The following is a 25467-nucleotide window of genomic DNA, read 5'->3' as shown; positions in this document are numbered from 1 at the left end:
CTTAAAAAAAAAAAAAAAGCTGTATTGGAGGTTCCACTGTGACCTAAGGTACCAAAAATCTCTGGCTGCTCATTTTGAACAGCCATAATTATTAAGGTTTTCCTGGAGCTAAAGTCAAATCTGAGGGAACAGAGGGACAATGGTCTTTGAGGTATACATTTATAGAGCAGATCTTGGGGAACTTGACTTTTAGTCAAAAAACAAAGGAAAAAAATAATGAGAAAAGTAGAATGCCCAGTTCATTAATTACAAACATTTGTTTTTCTCTCTCCAAGAAAAACAGATGCTATAGTAGGTGTGCTTAAGAGGCCGGGTAGTTTATGGGGCGCCTGGGTGGCGCAGTCGGTTAAGCGTCCGACTTCAGCCAGGTCACGATCTCGCGATCCGTGAGTTCGAGCCCCGCGTCGGGCTCTGGGCTGATGGCTCGGAGCCTGGAGCCTGTTTCTGATTCTGTGTCTCCCTCTCTCTCTGCCCCTCCCCCATTCATGCTCTGTCTCTCTCTGTCCCAAAAATAAATAAACGTTAAAAAAAAAAAAAAAAGAGGCCGGGTAGTTTATGACCTCCGGAGACGGCGTTCACTCAATGTTTTTGCATGTCATGTCAATGCTAGAGAATGTGCCTGTGGAAGTACTCCTTTCCCCAAACTCTCACTTAGCTCAAAATTCAAATAGGTGGATTTTTGACTACTGATGTTTTGTAAAAAATCTACGGAATTTTAAAGATTCTCCCCCCACCCTCCAATTTTAAGACTTAGCTGAAAAAATTGTGTCACCTTGCTTTAGGATGGTTTTGCTGAAAACCTGTCTGCCTGTTTAAGTGAAAACTAAACCCATTTAGTGAAACATTAAAAAATATGAAGCCTGTATGTATTTTTCCTAATACATAATTTTTCATCTCTGAATGAGAATGGATAACTTTAATAGTCTGAAGGTACTTTGTAAACCATAAATTCTGCCATTTATTCACTGTATGAATTACACGGTGAACTGGTATATTATTATTCTTTAAAATTTAGAAAACGGAGCAATATCTAGAAAGAAAAGTGATTTAAACAAAGATCAAATAGTTTTGCATGAGAAATTAGTATTGGGAGTAGCATGACCAAGGAGACTTGCTCATCAATCACAATACTTTACACCTGCTCCCACGCTATGACTTTTCAGTCAAACATTTACCACCGTGCTTTAGAGGCTAATAAACATAACAGTGTTTAAAAGGGTGGTCCACATAAAACAGGACTAAAACGAATCTACTAGACTTCTTTAAAAAATATCACTTAAAAATATGATTTGACTAAATCAAATTTGGGATCACATAAGAGATTTTAGAACTTTATTTTTCTAATTGTTTCTTTCCTTCTTCCTCTTCTTCTCAATCTCCTCCTCCTCCTTCTCCCCCTTCTTCTTCTTCCTTCTTTTTTGGAGTGAGGAGATACTGAACAAGTTTGATCACAGCGATTTACATTTGTGTGTGTTGGGAAGTGCGGTAAACAGTCCTGAAGTTTTCTTACTGAGTTCCTTATATAAGAAGACGCTAGATTTAACAAGTCCTTAATCCTATGTGGAATATAGCGCCTATTCTGTGAAAAAAGAGTCCTTAAAGGGGAAATTTCTGATTTTCCGATGCTAGTCATATTACTACTAGGTTTGGCCATTTCATGGACCAAAAAATGATGAGCTCTTTGCTCTGTGCCATTATTACTACGCACTCACAAAATGGAGGTGATTTACAAGTGGCCAATAAAATACGTAAACACAAGTTCTGAGTAGTGTCAGAGGCTGGATAAAGTAAGCCTTTCAACATTTCACTCTATGTAAAGAGTGCCTATGACTGTATTAAAAAATCATTACAGTATTAGATGACAGGTCAACGGTTAAAGAGTAAATGGTAATTCCAGCTCAGGATGGTATTAAAAATTCTGAGAACAGGGGTTCTCATGATGAAGGATACTTTTCTCAGGTGAAGAAGAATATGATGATAGGCCCATCTTCCTGAGAAGCCCTTGACCTCAGCTGTGATGGAGCTAATTATCTGACTGGCTGAAAGTGAGTATGGAGAGCTGCTAAATAAATGACGCTCCCGAGAGAAGGTTTCTTTCCCCAGCCGGGGGGCGGGAAGCAGCTAAGCGGGAGAGTGAGTTACACAGTCTCTCCTCACCCATCCTGCTGATGAGATGAGACACAAGGAGGAGAGTCAAGTTTCCCTTCGTCTTCTGCAATCCTAGAGTTCTGTATAGTTTTGCCAAGGAGGCATGCCTGTCAAAAATCACTCAAGAAGCCACAAGGTGTTAGAGAGAAAACTTCGACATGATCAAAGCAGCATGATCCTTCCCCCCCAGCTCATTTTTCCATCAGTGGAATTCCTTTATCTTTCAGTAGCATATATGCACGGTTCTTTATAATTAGATTCACACTGTTATTGTGCAAAGGTTTGGTAGTCTCTGACTGGCACGGCGCATACAGAACTCCTCCCTGTTTAAAGTTCTGCCATTGCTTTCCACCGTCCACTTCTTGTTCTGCTGGATACTAGCTCTTGCCCTTGGAAGTTCAGAAACCTCTCTGAACTTCAGTTTCTTCATTAGCATCATTGAGGATAATAATACCCTACGGTGTTATTGTGAGGATTAAGTAAAATTCTGTCTCCTATATAAAAGGGCTCATCATATAGCCTTTGTACATAGAAGGTCGTCTATGAAGTTCCCTTCCAGACAGGATATATACACAGTGACCATGGCTAGCCACATGAAGAGGCTAGAATAAACTGATTGTCATAAAAACACCAACTTAAGTATAATCCTAAATAAATCATCAATGGAGAAAAAAAAAAACCATGTTTACACTTTCTGCTTTCTCAGCTTTGTGATTAACATTGGCAGGGTTCTACCACTGCATTTGCATGTTTGCCTAAGTAATTGAGCACACATAGGAAAAGAACCACAATTAAGGATAGTTATAAATAGTAGGAGGACAAGGGGTTTATTGATAAAACCATTGTCAAGATGCACTGCCCCTTTCCATCGCACAGAAAGGATTTGATAGGGAAGGTTTCCAAGTTACAATGTTTGTTAAGAACTGTTTTCACTTATCAGTTTAGGAAGAAATCAGAAGTAGACATATTAATCAAGCAAGAACCTGGATATGGAATCTTTTGCTTTTTAATGCCCAAACAACTTCCAGGAATGTCAAATTTGAAAGGTCCATTTTCAATGGAAAAAAACAGGCCAGGTGAAGAGAAAAGGAGAGTGCTTCTTTCAGAAATAATTCTGTAGTGCCTACCTTTTGCCAACAGCCAGGCATAGGTAATCCATCCGGCCCCTGTTTTAAAGAGAAGAGCAAGAATTCCTCAGACTCCGCAAAAGTGAACATACTTCATTATTCACATGCTCAGAAGCTTAAAAAAAAAAAATAGATTTCTACCCATTAGGTGGCTTTAGTTGTAGGCATTTTTTTCTAATTTTCAACTCCCCCCAAAATACCCAACGTTAGTTCAAGTGAAGAAAATGCAAATATTTTCTACAGTGAGGACGCCTTTTGAAAATGCATATAGAAAAAAATTACATCTAATATTGAAAAAAAGGAAATTTACAAAAGCATAGTGGTCTACTCAGTTCCACCTTTAGGTAATAAATTTGTACTATTCCTCTTCATTTCATTAAAACACATTTTACAATTATCTTTATTAAATAAATAGAAATAACTCCTCCTCCTGGTCACTATGGTCTATGGTTGAATGCATGATAATGAATCCATGAATAATCAATGATGAACCATTTCTATCTGAAGTTTATAGCTCTTCACATGCCAGTGCCTTTTGCTTTTCTCTATTGAAAACAACATAGTAGAACATATTCAATTAACTCAGTTTAAAGGCAGCCCATCTAGATCTTCACAGTAAGATGTCATCCATGGCATTTGTCAATTTTTAAATTAAAATCCCTTAAAAGCTGGTTGTCAAATTCTGAATAAACAAGGGAGTCTAAATGTTGCACAATTTATTTTAAGGTATAAGCACTCTTCAGATACAAATGATATAAATAAGGCAGAAAGAGTTGATAGTTTATGAGGCATGCTTGTATTTTCTCCTAACAAAATGATTATAAAGTATTATTTATTATCAACAACAAGGAAACAAAAGACTAGGCTTTTCATATTGATATTTTATCATTGTGATTATTTGCCAAATACATTTTTCCTATAAATATAATCTCTTTAAAGACTTAAGAAATATAACTTTTTCTTTAAAAAATCATGCTTAGCACTGAAGAATAATATAAAAACATGCAGACCAAGTATAACAATCAATCAATAAGTATGACACAACCCTAAAAAGTTTTCTCTTATACCTCAGAATATACTTTCTTTTTAAATGTTAAAAAAAAAACACTTTGAAATAGCTTTATAAGATATCTGGGAAAAACTTGGTAATGCCAGATTGGTACAAGGAGAGGATCACCCAGTAGAATTTTAGATTTTAGTATAAGGAGGATTTTGAGTTCATGCCAATGGGGATAGGGGAGTTCTGTCTACTTTAGGGAAGTGAGTTTCAAAAGGAGAGACCATTAAATTGAAAAGGTTATGTGACAAAGAAGGTTGGGCTGCAGACTATTACCATCTTTAGAAGCTCAAAGAAGTTTGGCTTCCTTCCCTAGGGTCTCTGAACAGCATTCCCTTGAACCGGTTAACTGTTGACCACAGAAACTTAGCTCTATAGGTCTGGCTTATTTACGGCCTGACAGAAATTTAGTGGAAGAGGCAAAATGCCTTTATTTCTTTCAGAGAAAAAGAAAAAAAAAAAAAAAAAAGCTAAATTTAGGGGTAGAACCCAAAGTTATGGCCTAGTGGTACCTTTACATAGAAGATTTTTTTAGGTAGTTTTAATGTATTCATTAATCCTTTATTGACTAGATTAATATTCCCCAGAATGCAGACATGGCAATCGTGTCAGCTGTGAGAACAAGGTCAGGAAATTAATTCGCAGGCATTGACGGAAATGCGTGCTTGCTCTCTTCACTCTGCAGAATTGCTGAAGGAGCTCTTCATGCACATGCATGTAGTGTGTTTATCATGTAAAGCTTGTTCCAGAAGTACCACTTTACACTGATACGGATGAATATGTCATAAACAAAGGAATCGCATGCAGGGTGGTAGGAAAGAGAAATACTGTACCAATTGGCAAGGGGCATCCAGCCCATCCAGGCCAGGCTGACCTGGCTCCCCTTTTTCCCCCTTAACGCCACGGAATCCCTGTTTGTAAAGATTAACTCATAACGTTACTAACACAAGAAATCACTTAAGCACAAATTCTGCTAAAGAAATAACTACAATAATGAAAGGCTGGGAGAGGAGCAATGCTGAAGGACAAAGTGACATCCACTGAAGTTGGGAAACATAAGAGCTCGACATATCCCTGTAATTAGGGACTGTCTGGGAATAGTGACTTTGTCTTTTGAGTGGTACGGAATAGCACTAGTTTCTCTTCGGGTCCCACATTCACTTTCCAATTGCACGTCAATATTTGAGTGTTAAGAAACCAAGCACAGCTGGTGGTCAGAGACAAGGCGTGGAATATACCAGGATAGCCCGAGATAGACGTTTCTGGTATCTTAAAGTCCATGTTAAGCAATCCCAATCAGCACCCCTGCTGTTGCATGTCCCTCCAGTTTGCTCTTCTCCCAGTTTGTTCCTTTACACATGACATCTGGAGACAGTTGCATGAGTCAGACATACCAACGGGCAAGGTGCATCTAATCCAGGAGCACCCTGTTCTCCTTTCTCCCCTTTAGGCCCCTTTTTGCCTTTCTTTCCCTTTTCCCCCTGTGGATATAAGGGTTTAAATAAAAGACAAGTTTTATTTGGGGGGTGGGAAATAATGGCGACTCAAAAGATGGTGTAGCCAATCAAAGTCTGGAAGGGCATTTACCACTGTTTTCTGGTTTAGGTAAGGAATGATATTACAAAAGAGAACTCATTCTTTCAGAGTGACAATGGATTCTGGGCAGTGATATGTAGGATTTTACTTAAGATAGTCAACAAGATGAAAGCAGAAGATTTAAAAGGCCAACACATCAAGAGCTGACTTAGACCCCAGCGCCATAGTCCTAGTGAACTATGAGGTGTTATTGCCACAGATCTGGTGGCAGATCCAACTGTATGGAAGCCAGCCAGTGGCAGGTCAAATTCAGAGGAATAATGAATACCCAATTTTCAATACCTTGTCAGCTTGCTTTCTTCTAATCCTATAACAGATGAAAGCTACACTGAGCCAGAGGAAAAGGAATGAATATAAACAACCTCTATCTTTTTGATCCAATTTTATGACATTATTTTTTGTAGCTTTCATTAAAAAATATTCAGTATATTAAAATCACCTTCTGTTTCTTTTAACTTTTTTTTTTAAGGGAAACTACAAGCAAATACTTTATTAAGGTCAGGTAAACAAATTTTAAACGTGCTAATACTTCTCAGCCATGCCAATTGAAGATATGGACTTATTTATAAATCCGGCGATGTTCTTTAATTCATTCTTACAGATCTCATGCCAGGTGTTCACAATGGTAAATGGGTTTCCAGCTTACAATGTAACAAAAGCCAAAAAAAAAAAAAATTCTGTTCAAGAGAAGGAAAAGCAGTTTGGACTCAGTTGAGCTAATACTAAAAAATGAGGTAGGAAGGATAAATACATAGTAGGAATGTAGCCCTGGAAATTAGTATTTAGGCATCAAGGTAGAGGTTGTGGAAATCTGCATGGATCATGGGAATGGAGGAATTAAGGAAAGGAGGCAAAAGGAGGAGAAGGAAGGAATGCACCTCAGCTGTTTCTTATTAACATAAATATCTCTGCATATTTATAGACAAGAAGTTGGTGCTGTACAGAATACAAAATACTGTGCAATGCATATTTAGATTAGTGTATTCATTCTGCACTCAGGAAGGCAGTTACAATGAAAGTGGATAATTTCAGAGGCAAAAACAACATGAATATTCAGAGACATATAAGATATATATGAGATATGCATTCAAATTAATGCATTCATTCTGACTGTGTGAGTGAAAGCTCTTCATTTATCTCCTGTGTGCCAAAAAGATTGCATCAGAAGGCTCAGAATAAAAAACACTTGGGTTTCTTCAATACTGGGGAAAAAGAGAAATTCCGTGTGGTTTGGTTAATCACGATCAAAGACAAAGACCTAAGAATCCAGGGTGAAATGCGAGCAGGTGTGACAGGAAGTAGGATGGGAGGAGCATTTAGGACTAAATTGTTCACTCATGCAAGTTCAGTCAATATCTTTACTCAGCAAATAACGTCAATGCCAGGACATAAAATTGATTTAAACTTGTTTGGGTAAGCTTTTCTTTCCCAGCGGGAGGTGGACTCTTCATCACGTAGGTCAGACAGGTGTGTTGAGTATTAATAATTTAGAATTCAATTCATTATTTGGTAAGTCAACAGATCAATACTTGACAGAAAAGTGTTGTCATACGAATGTTGACTCTAACAGGCTGTAGGAATCCTTTTCAGTAATATTTTAGCAAACCTCAAGCTTTATGGAAAACAGACACTATTGTACAAAGAATAATGAATCAGCATTACTACTAATCAACATAATTTTGTAGCAGTTAGTGATTCCCTATGTGACACAAAACCATCTGTCCTTATGGGCATGAGCACATGAGGGCTCTTGCTAATTTTTATCTCCCATGTCAAAAAATGATACACATAAAGTGTTCACATTTGGATCTAATTTTCCTGAATGTAAAACTTCTAATCATGGAATCTGAAATATGGAAATATTTTTGTATGAGTGATTAATATTATTCTGAGGATTAAATTTGTAGCTTTGTTTTCATAAGTTATAATACTGATAATTTCTTCTTTATTTAAAAGATCGTTAAAATGAGTATCCCCACAATGGTGACATACTTTTGAGTGACTAAGATTTTAGACTCATACAACCCATTAGGTAAATATAAAGTAAATGCCTATAATCTTTGAAGTACATGCACCTTGGGCTAAAGGTTCACATGTACAATTTATCTCAAACCAAAACATGTATACTTTATCATTAGCATTTATAATTTAAAAGAAAAGAACTTTTTTAAGGTTTCAGTTTCCTTGTCTGTGAAATGGGGACTGTAACAGCACCAACATCAGGGGTGTGTTATGAGGATTAAAAGACTTAGCATGTATAAAGCTTTGGGGAAAGCATATAATAAATGTTCAATAAATGCAGTGATATTGATAATGATGATGATGGTGCTTTTACATAACCACTGACATGAGCTCTCTTACCAGTGGGAAGCTAAGTAATGTCTAAGGCCTAAAGAACACACAGCAGGCTTAATACCCTTCTTTCTTTGACAATTCTAATTTGGCCTTGCTTTTCTTTCTTTCTTGTCTCTCTCTCCCTTTCCTCCATCCCTCTTTTTCTTTCTTTTCTTTCTTTCTTCCTTTCTAGAGACAGAGAGAGAGCTTGAGTGGGGGAGAGAGGCAGAGGGAAAGAGAAAGAGAATCTTAAGTAGGCTCCACGCTCAGTGCGCAACTGACACAGGGCTTGATCCTACAACCCTGGGATCTTGACCTGAGCTGAAATCAAGAGTCGGATGCTCAACCAACTGAGCCACCCAGGCAGCCCTGGCCTTGTTTTTCAACAGCAATAAATTTCACCGTTAAAGAGAATTTATAGGGTTTGAAAACAGTGTTTTGTTAAGTACAGCAGGACATACATTAATCTGAGAAATAGAATTGGTTTAAATTTGAACTGGGAAAGTACAATTTCAGCCACTGTAAGATTTTCACTATTCTATGAAGGTACTGAGTTTCTGTTTACTTCTCTTGCTGTACTCAATGTAAACAATTACTGTTCAAGGCCCAAAATTATTGTTCAAAGGGGAGAGGAAAGGAAAAAAATGTTTTTAAAAATCCATAATCCAAATTTTGCTTTCAGACATAAAACCAATTTGCCTGATATTGGCTGTTATATCCCCTGGAGCCAATGGTCCTGATATAGAACCTAAACACTAACGTCATAAAATACACGAATATCTTCATTTAAAAATATCTCCAGCATCTGGAGGTGGTGAGTCCTACCCCCTGACTCCCTGGGGTTTATCAGTCACACTGCTTGCTCTCCGTTTTCCAATCAAACAATCACGACACAGGACACATCTTTTGTCGCTCTACTGGGAATGTTGTCCATATAAATTAGATGCTGGTTTTACATGGTAGGTGAGCTCTGCCAGAAGACCCTTGCAGATTTGGGCTATTTAATTTTACTTTAATGTAATAAATGCCTTTTTATTTTATTTTCAAGAATCCCTAGACATTACATCTTTCAACAACTTGGTGCCAGGTGGTCAAAAGACTGTAGCCTGGCAATCTGGAGATTAAATTTTTTTGTTCTATGCTAGATTGTGCCCTTATTTCTAGGGCCATAGCCTTCATTGCTCTGTGAAGACCTGGTTTTTTAGATCAGGCATCAGTGAGTTTTTGGAGCACAGGATGGGGAAAAATTAGATGTATGAAAGAATCACACAGGTTGAACAGAAAAGCACATGGCATGAGAAAAATCAAACAGGCACGTGCTAGAATGGAGAGGTCACCTTTTCTCCCTTTTCTCCTACATCACCCTTCTCGCCTCGTGGACCAGGGAAGCCCTATAGGATAAAAAGCAAACCAAAAAGAACTATTAATGTAACCGTGGCGAAATCATATTTAAAAAAAGGTAAGACTTCATGTTCTTGAACGCAAATATGAAGAGAAATGGCACGACCAATAATCTCAAAATTTAGATAGTTAAAGTAGCACTTTGAAGCAATAGCTGTCTAACATTTCAGTTATCTATATAAAACACATTTCTTGCTTTTTCTCCTAAAATATGTATAGTGGAGAGAATATCAGGATCCTAGTGTGAATCCTGGCAAGTTCGCTGATTTGTGTGACCTTGGGCAAAGCACTTACCTCAGCATTTTATGCTTGTACATAACAGGTGCTCAAGAAAAAGTAACTACTATTACCTAATGTAATAGTACTACATAATACAGGCTACTATTATATTCACATAATAAAGTGATCATTTCAAGAGGCATATACTTTTGACATTCTCTATTTTTATAGAATTATGTTATTATAAGGTGTATAGACACTTTATGCTAAAAGGAAAAAATATTGCATAGCAGCTTTGAGAATAAACACAGCACACCATTCCTTAAAGGTAGCATGTGAAAGATATCCCAATTTTCCGCAGAGTTTAAAATCAGTCATTCAACTGCCGATGTGCAAGGGGTGTCCCTAGTTTGGGAAAGTATTTTGAAGTGCCATTATTAACTGTCAGTTATTAACTTTACACTAATTCTGTGTTTGGCTTTTCTGTTTATCTCATGCAGACACTAGTGGCGTATTTTTTATTGCTGTCTACACGCACAGCAGTATACGCTGTACGAATAACTACGTGCCTAGAAAAAGGTATTCTTGCTGTTATTGATGATGGAGACCATCAGCATCTATTGTCACAGGAAGATGTTCATTGTACAAGTTACTTACATCAAGACCAGGCTCTCCATCTTTCCCCTGCCAAAGAACCATAGTAGCTACATTAGTGTTCCTAAGTTTCATGAATAGGTTAGTGTTTGTTTAAGGCTGCCTGGACATGCAACACTAGTATTAGAACAACTACTTCAGAGATGTGAAAAAGAGTCTTTATTGATTAGTAATACCAATTTCTCTCACCAAATCAAGTGAAGGGATGTTAATGCTGTAGTTAAGGGTCATGGTAATATTTTTTTTTATTATATATTAGGTTATATAGCCAGATATTTCGCTGAAGTTTAATGCTTGGTATCCACTTTATCAATCCAGGAGTAAGCTGAAAACACAGATGCTGTTTAGTTGACTGAAAAACATACCAGCATTAATAGACTATGCAAATCAATACTGCTTCGGTTTGATAACTTAGTACTTGGTTTATAAATGAGTAAAGAATGTGAAACCTGCTTATTGTTAAGTATCGTTTTAATTTGGCTAGATGGGCGCCTTGTCTATAAATATTGAGGGTGTGAGGGTCATAACTTAAAAACTGTTGTTAAGCAAACTTTGTCAATCCATGATCCCCAAATATAAAAGGAGTCATAAGACGGTTGTGCAAGATTACCAGGGCAAAGACCCTATTGTGTCACACAACAGGGCCATCCAAAGTGCCTGAAAAGTTGCTTTAATTCCGTCAATTAGATTTTGTAATCTCTTTCAAAATCGGCATCTCTTTCAGCACTGAAGTAATCCTGATTTAAATTTATATCTTGGTTCATAAAAACTGTAAGGTTATAAGGCATGTGGAAGATATATAGGGGTTAAAAACTTCAATGGAGTATATGTTTTTCTATTGCAGTCCTACCCTACCCTATCAAATCACTTATAATCAACCCCAAGATAGTGTTCTGAAGTAAACCTGAAGCCTCAGTTTGAAGATCATATGATTGGGAATTTTCAGAAGACAGAACACTATTAACATTCTGTGTTCTAAAGATCTCTTATCACTGCAGTACTTTAGAAAGGTCAGAAACATCGAAGTCATGGTAAATATCAATTTGAGAAATAACATTTATTAGCAAGAGTAGTTTTAGTCAATAACCTATGGGAACAGATAAAGTCTGAAGAAACTAAGTGACACTTTCACACCCACTTTTGGCAGTGACCTTCCAAGGAAGTGTCAATTATGGGCGGCTAGGCGCCTAGTGAGATGGCATAGGGAGCGTGTTGAAATCTGACTTTCAGGTTAGAACCTTTGATCTAGTGGATAATCTCTGATCCTCTCCATCTCCAGAAGTGTGTGTATGTGTGTGTGTGTGTGTGTGTGTGTGTGTGTGTTTGTGTGTGTGTGTGTGTCTGAGAGTGTGTGTGTCTGAGAATAGATGTGAATATGACCCATGAAGGACATGGTTACACTGGTGTCATCGAGAATTAGTGGGTGATTCTCTGCTCCTCTAATGTGGTTAGTCTGCCCCACGGGGGAAGGGTTAACCGTGCTGGTGTCAGGTCATCTATGCATGCTGGAGGTGGAAACAAGAGACAGAACTCACAGGCAGACCATAGGGTCCTCTGGGTCCAGGCTCTCCAATAGCTCCTTTTTCACCCTAAAATGAAAGCCGTAAAGTTCAAATCATACACAAATGCCATATTCACACACTTTCCCTAATGGCCTGTGTATAAAGCCTCCATTGGAGGTACCATTTTATCAACATTCCAATGACTTAGGCTCTTTAGGGGTCTCTGTCACTGACAGAGTAAAAGAAATCCACATTTGCATATTTTACCAAATTACCTCTGAAAGAAGGGCAGTAGGTAAGAGAACTGCTATCCAGTTGTGTGAAGGATTTGCATATCTAGAGTGCTATACTTGGATTTCTTTGGCATTAGTGTGAAACATTTATCTGTTACTCACTATTTTAAGTTACTACATTTTTTAAATGTAATAATAAAATGTTGTTTTTTTCCTATCAAATTCTCTTCTTCAGCAGGCCTCTTCCTTGACCACCCTGGCCCTTTGCAGAGCTGTATTTTATTTTATGGCCTCCAACACCAGGAGATAGGCACAATTATTCCCTGCTGTGCCCCTCACTAGAACATGCACACTGGGGTGCCAGGGCCCTACCGCATCCTCATGGCTTAGAATAGTGTCTGGCACATGAGTAAATCATATTTGAATTAATCAAGTCACATCAGTATGATCAGGTGCATGTTTTGCTTCCTTTCTGAAAAAGAGAGTTTAAACACTTCTATGCCTTCTAATAAATAAATGTCTGAGAAGGTAGCTTTTTACTACCTTCATCACTCGCCCTCCATGAGCCTATTTAAATAGAACAGCAGCCCCAGCTATAACAATATACGTGATAATGATAATCTTGAATACTTATAAAGAATACGGTGAGATTGGGGGTGGATCCATAAATACAAAATAATTATAATAAAGAGATAAAGAAATGTTCTGCTTTGCAAGTAGTGTTTCCTTTTGCTGCCAGCTGTAGAATTAAGGTGCTTGTCAGTAGTTAGCATGCGAACTTCAGGAGTAATGGTGATATTTATATGAGTGGCCAAGAAGAAAATGTTACCTTCTTTTATCACACCTTTGAAGAAGTTTAAAGGTTAGCAAATCTTTTCATGGCTAAAATGCAAAGTTCAGCTGGTAGCTGTGTGTGCAGATTCAAGCATTATGCCATGTGCCTCTGTACTCCAGATTCCCATGTGAGCAAATTTCAAGTCACTATTAACATTCTTCTTTAACCTAAACTGAGGTGTTGGTGGGGCTAATTGGCCCTGTCACCTAGAGGCACATATATATGTGTAGGGAGATTACCGAAAGTGAATATGATAAAAGCTTGTTGAACTTTTACTCATTATTACTTTATGTTTACTACTGAAAGAACAATTTCCAGTCAGTCAGTAAGGCTGCCAGGCTTTGAAATCAAACAGATTTAAATTTGAATTCCAGTCTGACATTTACTGGCTGTGTGGTCTCAGGTAACCTTCTTAACCTTTCTATGCCCTAGCTTCATTGACTGTTAACTAAGAAGAATAATACATATTGTGCAAGACTTGCTCTGAAGATTAAATGTGATTATAAAGTATCAAATTATATGTCATCAAATAATATGTCTCATACATAAGTGGTAGCTATCATTATTAATATACAATCAGAAGTCTTATTTTTAATGAAAAGGGTTTGGCTACCAATTCAAAATAAATTTCTTTCTGTTTGATCTGGCAGTGTTATTTTATGATTTTTTTAAATGGTGGTGATGGTGGTGGTGTATATGTGTGCGCGTGTGGGGGTAGGATGGGGCGTGTAGTGGGAGGTGGGGGTTTAAAAAGAGGGTTCGCATAACCTGGAGTAGGTCTACCTTGAAAAATCTCCACAGATTCTTTTGATAGACCTATTCCCTTTTCCCCTCCTCTGAGTACCTTCAGCTTTATTGGCTTTCTTTTGTTTTTAAAATTAATATACCATGACTTGTTTGAATTAAGCTGTCACAAAGACATTTGTTTGTGGGACTCCTCTTACAGAATTGCTCACCCCAAACAATTACTTTAAGGTAATGACAATTCCATTTCACTCGCCAGTGACTGCTTCAGAAGAGGACATGTGTCCGGACTCTGGCCAATGAGGTGTTGAGGGAAGTCAGAGGGGAAGTGATGGGGAAGGTTTGGTCACTGCTAAGGAGAAGACGATGCCTCATTGGAGAGGAGGTTTGTAGGGATGGTGACCTGTTTGCCTGTGATCAGAAGACAAAGCCAGCATGTGGAAAGGGAACAGAAGCAGAGCAGAGAGTCCCTCCTTTGAATATTTTGCTAGATAAAACAATATTTAGTTTCTTTATTGCATAAGCCATTTTGAGTTGGGATTCTGTCACTTAGAGCCAAAGGCATCCTAATGGTCTCAGCTAGAAAACTTTTAGGAGTGAAATATTAATTTGAATATGAGATATGAAATGAAATAGGGACTCGAACGTGTAACTTCTCCTGGATTAAATAATTCCCAAAACACTTTTAAGCCTCTCAAATTTAACACCCTTCACAGAGTTCCTAAGCATTGACAAGGCCAGATGAAGAAATCAGCTCAAGGCAGGGACCATCAGGTGCTTGAAGGGCTCATGCTGTCACTCACGTTTTTGACAATTTCTGAATGACAACGTCCAATGTTAGTCTTCTTTTAGGCTGGTCTCATTTCATTCAGGCTCTTTAACTTGCATGCCCACACTGAGGAATTATCTGGAATGGATTCCTGATTCCTCCCTCTTTAAAAGTGGAAACTTCTTCAAGAGAGTCCAGGTGACACCTCGGTCAATTAACTTTGAGAATAACACTCCAGTTTAGCACTTTGGGTGAGGGGCACTTGGAGAGTACTGATACACGAGCCAGTGAAGATAGTTAACGTGCTGAGTAAATACAAGTGTAACACTTCACACTGCACACCATTTGACTTAAACTATGTCTTCAAAAATTCTTAGCGATTTCATTTGCTCTCCCAGTTAATCCTGCCCCAGCGCCGATACCTGATATGCTTGTGACACCGAGGAGCTATCGGAAGTAGCAGCTGATTTACCATACAGTAAACCCTCTTGAGCCCCAAGGGCATTCTGCCAAAAGACGACTTGCGCGATTTGCTGCTCCATTTTTAGGACACGTGCTGGATTTCTTGATACAACGCTTCAATGCGTCAGCAGCATGAGCCTCTTAGCTTTTAAATATTTTTAATGAAGGTGATCTTCCTAAGTCGGTTTGAGTTTAGAAGTAAGACAATTGCAGATTCAGATAATTCATTCCTTTAGGACTCACCTCTTTCTAGAAGCATTCTTGGATGAAGCCAGACTTCCTCATCATTGTATGTACAGTTCTGTACTGTTTGTATTCACTTTGGCTTCATGATCTGGTTATTTCTTGCTGATACTTTTTTTCTCTGCACTTAGATTATAAACTCTGCTAGGTCAGGGAAATAGCCATTTCCTTTACAGTTTTAAGATTATATATGTATATATATACATATATATGTATGTATGTGTATATATATATGTGTGTATGTATATATATATATATATATATATATATATAGTATTAGTGAAAGGTTATAGGATGATAACCTTATAGGATGACAACCTTATAGGATGAATGGTATTATTCAATTCACTGGAGCAAACTGACAAAATAGACTCCACAAATGGGAGAAGTGTTTGCATTTCACACTAGGAGTACACTGTGTTTTATACATCACAAAATGTAATAAATATTTACTGAATGAATGAATTCATTTTATAGAACATAGAATTATGGAATTGGGATGTTTGCCAAAGAAATCACTACGTGGCCCTCTGTTTTAAAGCAAATTACCCCAGACTGAAGAAACTCTATCTAGTTTTAAAAAACTGCAACTTGCACAATGAATCATTCCAACGTTGTGAAGCCCTCGTGTCTTTCTTTCCAGCTTATCCTGGATGGTGGGGAAATTGATGACACAAGTCCACTCAGACACACACACACACACACACACACACACACACACACACACACAACTTCTAAGTTTTCCAAAGTGAAGAAAAGAAAAAGTGGGAGAAAAAGAGAGAAAGAGGGAGAAAAGTTCCAGACAGATGACCAGCTGCTGACGCTGCGATACATTTTTTTGTGTCAGATATTTATCTTCCACTCTGAATGTCTTTTCTTTTTTTTTCTCCCAAGGATACGGAAACATGGCCTCGCAATAGGGAGGTTAGTGAAAGGTTTTTGTTCCATAATGCACTGAAATTATTTCCTTATGGTCAAAGATAGACGGCCTATTCTTTTGCTAAAATAAATAAATAAATAAAGGAGCATGTGTAACTGTGTGGAGAATCCTTAGGTTTTGTAATTTCCTTTAAAAAAAAAAAGTTATAACTTACTCTGAGTGAATACAGTAGCTTTATATAAAAGATTATCAACCAGAATATGTAGTCCTGGAAATTTTAGCCCCATTGACTTCAACTTTCTGGATTCAAGCCAAATGCAAATATCTTCCTTATGGGTTAAGAAGGAATGGTCTGAGCTATTTATTTTAGCTATGTAAATGTATTCATTATTTTTTGTTAAGGCAGCCACATTCTATTTAATACTCTGTTGTTCTCTCCGTGTGAGAACTCTGATTAGGACTTAAGATGGTATATTTTCATTGAATGTGTTAGATGGTCCTTTATTTTTTCTGGGAAACGAACAGTTCAGTTCAGCTAAGCCAGGAAAGCCACAGTGTGTTTTCTTTAGGTCACAGCTTAATAACCTCAGGAGCAACTTACTCTTTCTCCTTTGGGACCTGCAGGGCCATGGGGTCCCATAGGGCCATCTGTACCCTAAAAAAAAAGACAAAAATAAGATAGAGACATATCCAAAGGGCCATAAGAAAAGCAGTTATATTTTATCCTGGACTTTTCCTGGGTGAATGATGCCTTAGAAAGTCAGTAAGACGACTCCTCTCCTTTCAAAGTGCTTTATACTTGATTCTTTCCGGCCAGCAGTTTCCAAGAAACCCATGCAAAAAGGGTGAGTTATGTAACTGCATATTTTAATGAAGAGTACACACGAGAAACTGTAAGTCATATTTAATTATATACTTCCTCCCTGACTTCATGGAACATCTTCACTTTGCCCCCATAATCTTAAGGAGAGAAATGGAGGTGTTTTCCCTTCGTCCATTCTCCACCCACTGTCACTCTCACACTCCTCGGCCACGAAGCTTTGTTTTCAGCTGTTTAAGAGGCTGGAACAGTTACACAGGTGGAAAAAAATGTGAAGTAAATGAGAACAGTGTTTAACTGTTCAAACCAAACTTTCTCCGGCTCTGTTGGGAGCAGTAGGGGGCTCAGAGGGAAGGAATTAGTCTCCTAGCTTCTGCTACAGTCTTACAAGGCATAAACCCGGCAGCCGGCTGATTTAATGGCATAATTGCCCTCTGGCCTCCTGGCTCAGGATTAGAATTTCTGTCTCAGACTGAATGAATACAGGAACACTAGGTCCAGTGAAAATAATGACTGCCTGAAGCAGGTTTTTAGAATTGAAAAGCTTGGAATTTCTTTTTGATTCTTAAAGATGTAGCAAGGACTTCAAGTGATTTACTCATTTTTCAAGAAGACTGTCCTTATTTGCAAAGAATGTATTCTAATACTTGCAAATGTAGGAAGTATTCCAGCACAGTTTTTACTTATAATATCTATAATATATTTATTATATTATATATATTATAGTTATACTATTTTTATTATTCATATTTCTGTTCGAACTATTCTTTTTTTCTATTACAGCTTTGCGATATGAAATAATTTAGGGCTTAAACTCATTCTAATATTGGTGAATTCTTATCATCTCATCTGATCTTCTTACTGCCTGAATTCAAAGTTCATCTTCAGAAGACTTCTAAATACTGATTATCTGTGGCTAAACTTTAAGAGATGGAACTGTTAAGAACCAAAGAAAAGAGACAAAATGACAGAAGACAGACAGGTCACTTCGATGAACAAAGATCTGAAAGTTAGTTCCAGGAAAGAAGTTACATTTTTAATATGGACAGAAACATAAAAGGAAGAGTGAGTTCAAATAAATTCACATTATTTTCATCCCTTCAGAGGAACTTGCTCATGGAATTATGGGAACTGTCCTTTAGTTATAGAAAACTTTGTCTAGGCTTCTAAGTTAATGAAGCCAATTAGACTGGCCATTCTCTCCACCTAGCAAATTATCCAGACTGGAACTGAGGCTTCTTCTGCTCTGTCCACCTTTCCGTTTTGTACCACTATCTTTGTACATCTTCTTCTTTCCCTCCAGTCCCGTGAAGCCCTCATCATTGGATGAAAGTACATGGGGCAAAAGAGTCTGTCCTGAAGCACAAAAGCATAGCCACAAAACATGTTGGAGCAAGATGGGGTACTGACTCACCCGGGATCCTGGCTTCCCGTCTAAGCCAGATGCTCCCTGTGTGATTTGGTTGGTAGCAGGGTTGGTGGGTATAACACGAATGACAAGAACAGAGATTAGTATGAGGTACTAATGAACAAATGTAACGCTTCAAACAACATAATACGCAGTCACAGGGTTCTGGGATGAATATCACATTGCTACAAATTGTTAGTTAAAAAAAAAAAACGAAACACGTGACAATAGATGCCCCACAGATGATGGCATTTTAATGACATTTCCATTCGACAAATTCTTCAGAAATCAAGTCAATGAGGTTTATAAAGTAGGCTTTCTAGGAATTACTGGTAAGTCACAGAGTGCTACTTTCCATATGATACTCACTTTCTAAAGACTGTACTATTCACAATAGATTTCTTTAGGTTTTGAAAAAAAAGTGGCCAACAATCTAAGAAAGGGCTCGTTATAATAATCAATCAAAGTTAGCATTTCAGAGAAGAAAAAGACTCTAGTTTTTTGTTTGTTTGTTTGTTGTTAAAATAGCACTTCTGAATAACAAATGCAGAATTTTAACATGCCAGAATGAGTCTGGATTTTACATGAATAATACTCATTGTTTTCTGGGTTGTTCTTACTGTGTTCACATTAGTTACCACTAGAGGGACTTCTAGGAACAGGAAAAAGCTGGGAAAATTTCATGAGTCCAAACAAAAAATAACTGTCCCAAACAAAACTGCTCTTCAATTCGCTTCAAATAATCATTGCATCAACGTCTGAAAGGGAAATGCTTTAAAAATGCAATGTTTGGGGGCGCCTGGGTGGCGCAGTCGGTTAAGCGTCCGACTTCAGCCAGGTCACGATCTCGCGGTCCGTGAGTTCGAGCCCCGCGTCAGGCTCTGGGCTGATGTCTCAGAGCCTGGAGCCTGTTTCCGATTCTCTGTCTCCCTCTCTCTCTGACCCTCCCCCGTTCATGCTCTGTCTCTCCCTGTCCCAAAAATAAATAAACGTTGAAAAAAAAAATTAAAAAAAAAAAATAAAAATGCAATGTTGTTCCTAAGCGACGTGTTTTTTTTTTTTTACCTTGATCTCCAAGCTATGCATAGTGTGTGATAAAATATGACACTTTCAATGCTTGTTTTAAGAATTAGCACAATTACTTCTTTGAATATGACTTTTGTATCCCCAAACTCAATTACTGACTTATAGTCCTTTAAAAATATTGATTAAATCAAGGAGTATTTAAGAAAGACAATACACTAGCCCTACAAATTTTCTTGGCAAGGTTGCAGAACTATGTTCCCATTTTATGCTGCAGATATAGTTAATAATAAAAAATGGAAGAAAAAACCTATTCCAGATGCAGACTCTACCAATGATGCTATCTACCATTATATTCGGGTAGTTTTAGTTTTTTTATTTTACAATTCCTTCTGTATAGTCCTATTATGAGTCAGACTATACATGCAAAATACATCTTTAGTTAGCAATGATTAAAATTTTTAAAAATGTTATGTTGTTGTTTAATGCTAGCATATGTACAGTTTTTGGCGAAATGTTGCATAAAAATTGTCACTAGCCCTAAATTTGGAATTAAGATAAACTTTAAAGAAATTGGATTAAGGGCTTAATAAAATAGAAATCCAGACTTTCTTTTGTCTTCTGGTACTTTCTTCAGAGTCACCATTATTATAGCATGTAAAAACAAACAGCGAGATGGTAAAATTTTTGTACTGAGAGTATAACATTATATTTACCTGGAATGTGAACTAATGACTCACATATGTCACAGAGGTTTTGTGCCCATGGTCCATTGGTCTAATTGGTATGATTTAACCTATAGTCTAACACAAGGCTTGTATCATTCATTCAATAAGTGAGTACATATTAAGCATCCACTATGTGCCTGATCTCTGTAAGGATACTTAACACTTAAAGTGAAATAAGTAGGCACCACAAAATAAGTAAGCACTAACATTTTTATATGTAAAATATTCATGTGAACTGTTTTTAACCAACTTTATGTCTTATTTTAATAACATAATCTATAATGTTCTTTACTGCCTTCTATCTTCATTCACTGAATAGTCAGCATATTAAAACCTTTAACCTAAAACCTCATATTTAATCGTCCTTTTTAAAAATCTCTTTTTAGTTGTGGAAAGAAGATTGGCCTAAAGTGCATGGCAGATGAGAATTCCCTTTTTATTAAAAATAAAAATCTCAAAACAACCGCAAAATACTTCTTCCATACTATCCTTCACTGTTGCCAAAAGAACCTCATAAGAGGGCATTTTCAAAACAGATAACACACAACACTTAGACCATGATATATGATTGATTAATGTAAGGAGCCACAGCGCTGACCTCACGCCATCAGCAATGGCTAACTGCATACCTGCCACCCAACAGAGGGCTACAGTTTTTGGTACTGAAGGAGGAAATAAAATTGAGGGAGGGTTCTAAACTGAACTAAATTATAAAAACATTTGTGAGAAATTATGACATAATCAGCACAATGCTTTTTTAAAGGGCAGGGTGATGGGAGAAGAATCATCAGCCTTAAGAGAGGAAGGTTGGCATGTGTGTAACTGAATGACAGAACATGGACAGCACTGTTTGTCATGGGTCTTCCTCTGACACAAGAGCAGGCATCAAACAAAACTGGGCTAAGCTCTGCTCTACTATAATATGTTTTCCAATCACAGAAACCTCAAATGTGAGATAGTCACTGAGTAAACCAGAGTTGTTACTTAGGGTAGAAAGAAAAGTCTGAGATTTGCACTGAAATGGAAAGTTTTCTTTACTTACTGGAAGACCAAGGGGTCCTCTGTCACCCTTTTGACCTGGTTCACCCTTCAATCCTTTAACACCATTTAACCCTGGTTCACCCTAAATGCAAAAGCAAATGCCAATTTTGGTTGCTATCATGGGTGCTTTAACTGTGAGAGAAGAGAGCCAGTCTCTGAAAAGGTTGCAGATTCCAGTTCTAGGTAACAGCAGAGTGAGGCTAGACTTGTTTTGCATCAGTTCAACATTCATTTCAAACATTTGTAAAAAAATTAATAAACTGAAATCGGCAAATAACGTTCTAGGAAATTCCTGAGAAAGCGTACTCCTTGCAATTGAAATGTGTATGACTGAGTTCTAGAATTTTTCAGATCTACCTCAAAGAAACTGGTGTTATGATACCTTTTGCTCACCAAGCAAATCAGAGACAGAGTGGAGGATGTTGAAGGAGGCTCAGTAGAAAAACCCACTCTGCTGGACTGAAAAACTGGAATATGCAGGACAGTGTTATATACACATATTTTAAGCCTTTAAGCATTTTACCCTGGGGAATGAGCTAAAAATGTAGCAGGTGATGTTTGAAGTGTTGCCATGTAGTGAGTCCTCATTCACGGACATTGCCAAGTTAGATCCCTACATGGATTAATCAACAGAATAGACAACAAATAGCCAATCCCAGAAGAGACTATGAAGACCACAGTACTTAAATGTAGTTTTGATAACTGTCCGTCTGCCCAATGTTATAAGTTGAAGTTTCACCTCAGGTGACATTACAAAAGCCATGGTAAGTGACAAATTCTCTTGACTCTGATATTTAAAAACCTAAGAATACGGTACATCTATTTTCTATCAGCAGCAGAAATAGAGTTCTGACCTGTTCACTTTCCAACTTTTAAGTACAGACATTAATTTCATCACAAAAATCTGGGAAGATTTGTGAAAGGAAGATGGAGTCTCAAATGCCCTATAGAGTCTCGCTGGATAGGCGTGAGAGCAGGAGAGATTGTGTTTACATGGCAGGAAGGATTATTAACCTGGGAGGTATTTTCCCTAGGTGTCCGATTGATGAAAATCAGTGTGATGCTTGTTAAACATAGAGTCCAGGACCCCACTTAGTGTTTGAATTTCCAAAGGGGTCACAAAGTAATGAACACACCGGCACGACCTAATGGGTTCTGGGGATTCTGAAGATAGGACGTTTGCAGCACCGCCACGGTAGGAAATCCAAATGTGCTGTGATCGGTAAAGGGTGGTCCTGGGAATGTCACAGAGCTAAAGTCAAGGGGAGGTTAAGGCCAAGGCTCAACAGTCAGCGTTAGTTAACTGGTCTCAACTTGAGATTGATGGCTTTGTATGTATGTGTATGGACTTTCAGCTAGAGGTCTTGAGATGATGAATAGGCAGGGCCGCCTTGGTAGGCCACAGAATTCTGTGGTGAGGAATCATACATTAACATGAGTGGGCATGAACTGAGAAGCTGAATTTATAAATAATCAAATGTAGTGTCAGAAAGACCAAATTTCAACTCCGGACCTAATTTCTAGTCCCAGACTAGTCATTTAGTTAGCAGTGTAACTTAGGGCAAATAATCTAAATTTCATGGACCTATGGTTTATCATCTATAAAATCAAGGAACTATCACAGGTAATCTATGAGATCTTTCCAAACTTAATAATTTTCTGAAACCTATTATTTAAGTAGTGCCTTAAAATCCAAGGAGAAGCCAGGAGTAGGAACTACTGATTTAGTCCAGAGTGGGGGGAAAAGACCCAGAGAGGTTAGGTAACTACCAAGACCACAAAGTTGATAGATGGGCTCTCCCTTCTGACGCACAGCACAATGCTCTTAACTCAAACTATAATCCGTGCTTCTGAGACACTGGCCTTACTAGAAGTATGGTGTTCTAAGAAGAATAAAGAGGCATGAATTTTTCCCATTCATGGGTGAGTCACCTGCCTGACCCCAAAAAATGAAACTCAGATTTCTGGGGTCCAACCAATACTTCTGCATTCCTAAAGCTGAGTGGGCCACAGGGAGTTCCTAAAGGAGAGGTTGGGCTGCTTCTAAGCTTTCTGATTTCTAGCTCCAACATTGCATTTATGTGTTCCCCTACCTCTCACCATTTAAATGCACCAACTCACTACTAAGAAGCTTTCAAGAGTCCTTGAACCTTCCCTCATGAGTTTTTTTTTTCCTGAATTTTTAAATTCAGAACAAAGCATCAAATCATAAGATAGCAACCGATATTTATTGGGTGTTTATTGACAACTGCACCAGATATTGTGCTAAGTATCTTACAAATATACCCATTAAATTATCGCAACACTATGAGGTCAGTTGCCTAGTTGAGTAAAAGAAGGATCAGAGCGGGTAAATAGTCTGCTGAAAGTGACGTGGCCTGTTAGTGGCAAAGCTGAGGTTAGAACATAGGAACTCATTGCATATGCTGCCTGGAAGAAGAAACCTTTCTTTCAGGGCTCATTTTAACTCTCCAAAATGTCCTCTTGGTCTACACAAAAGCAAAGAACTGATGGAAACCATCTTTACAATATAAGCTGCGCTAATTCTGATGAGCAGGGGTATTCTCTGTTGTTCTCTTATTCATCCAGAGCATAGAGTACATGATACACTCTACCCCATTCTAGACCAGTGATCTCTGGGGGAGTACAAAATTAAGATGTTGGATAGTTAAAGCATTTAGATGCAGCACCGCTATATGACAAACAAGGGGTATCAGTTACACCTAAATATGCAACTAATGATAACATAAGAAAGAACATCTGAACCAGTCTGAGAATCTCATCAGATTCACCTCTAAATGGTTGTGAGTAGACATATTATGATTAGTGATTAAGAAACTTACATAGTGTCATGGAAAAAGGCAAAACGAGGAGTAATTCATCTCCAGGTGATATCACTTAAATTTGTTGTAAGACATTCTGTGTTGTGAGATTTAAACATCTGGATACTTAAAGGCTTAAAGATTATACAATATTATATAACATTATATAACAGATAAATAAGATGGGACAGACATGCTTCCGTCATGCTTCTCCATGATTAACAGGGAAACAGAAATCCAATAATCAAGGGATTTTTTTGGATTACCTTTGGTCCAGGAAGTCCATGAGGTCCCTGAAAATGAAAAACACAGATTTTAATTAAGAATTGATTCACTATTTCCTAACAGAAGTGATTATTGTATAGAGTAACCAAAGAGATGTAAAACAAGAATCTTCTTCTTGGAGCTGTAGCTAGAGGCAGGACAGTAGATGTTAACACCTAGTGAATGTTCCTTCCAGCTCTTGGACTTTTCTGTAATTGGAAATTCACTAACAGCAATTTGTTCTGCTAAATACCTGTGAGAGGGAGAAATATGTAAGAAAAACATTTTAAAAAAGTATTGTGAACCCACACTACTCCTATTTCTCAAATCCATATTTTCATAAAATCTTGGTGGAACATGTGACATACTTTGAGTTACACAGAATAGAGATAGGTCCTAAAATACGGAAATTTGCCAAAGAGAAGTCCTGGTGAAGGGAAGACCTTTTCCCGTTACTGAATCCTCTAGACCCAAGAAGAATCTAAAGAAAGAAGGAAACGAGGAGATGATAGTCAAGTTTGGGACCCTGTGGCATCATTAATTTAAGACTAAGGAAAGGATTCTATCCACAGAGCACTAATCATTATTAGTTAGAATGCATTTGTTTTTACGAAGACGAATTCTTCAAGGCTTTTGTAACAGTTGTTTACCAATGGAAGGAAGTTATAACGCATACATGCATCAGGGCTTTTCTCCTGTATTTTGTGGAAAATCTAACCAGAGACTAATTAGCTAACCTAAATTACCTAAAGGTTACTGTGGATTGCTTTAAACCTTTCAAGTTATTTGAATTAACTCTTTGGAGAGAGGAGTATTTAAACACCCAATAGCGAAATCATACAACTGTAGGAAAAATTTTTTGTCAAGCAATATACAAATATTTGTTATATATGTCTGCATTGGAATAATAGTTTCCCTTTAGATAAGCAGTGGATAAGCATTTTCAGGGAATGGCTGTTACTTTATCAAGTATTCTTATTTTATTGCAGTAATGATTAAAATCCCTTTAAACTAATCAATTTTATGATATGAATAAGATATAGCCTTTAAAATTTTAATCTTCTAACTTAAAGTGGAGGGAGTATAAAAAAAAGCCAAAAGTATGTCATTTGCTTAATTCTTTTTTTTTTTTTAATTTTTTTTTCAACGTTTATTTA

General features: G+C 37.5%; 1 protein-coding gene across 18 annotated transcripts in view; it reads right to left on the bottom strand.

Annotated features, from left to right (window-relative positions):
- The window catches only part of COL25A1 (collagen type XXV alpha 1 chain), a 470156-nt gene that overhangs the window by 5981 nt on the left and 438708 nt on the right, over positions 1–25467 (bottom strand). For 7 of the 18 annotated variants that reach the window (XM_040476443.1, XM_040476447.1, XM_040476442.1 and 4 more), the window contains 9 exons: positions 24313–24339; positions 21226–21306; positions 18439–18474; positions 16806–16859; positions 12072–12125; positions 10540–10566; positions 9600–9653; positions 5727–5813; positions 3276–3314 (listed from right to left, as the gene is read on the bottom strand). In XM_040476443.1, coding sequence (XP_040332377.1) covers positions 3276–3314; positions 5727–5813; positions 9600–9653; positions 10540–10566; positions 12072–12125; positions 16806–16859; positions 18439–18474; positions 21226–21306; positions 24313–24339 — 459 coding nt within the window. Of the gene's footprint in view, positions 1–3275; positions 3315–5165; positions 5244–5726; positions 5814–9599; positions 9654–10539; positions 10567–12071; positions 12126–16805; positions 16860–18438; positions 18475–21225; positions 21307–24312; positions 24340–25467 lie in introns of all 18 variants that reach the window. The other 11 variants (XM_040476457.1, XM_040476446.1, XM_040476475.1 and 8 more) reach the window with 9 other exon arrangements.

Source organism: Herpailurus yagouaroundi, unplaced genomic scaffold (genome assembly GCF_014898765.1).
Source record: "Herpailurus yagouaroundi ecotype Mexico unplaced genomic scaffold, PumYag 28, whole genome shotgun sequence".
Classification (NCBI taxonomy): Eukaryota; Metazoa; Chordata; class Mammalia; order Carnivora; family Felidae; genus Herpailurus; species Herpailurus yagouaroundi.
This window is presented reverse-complemented; position numbering and strand designations above follow the sequence as displayed.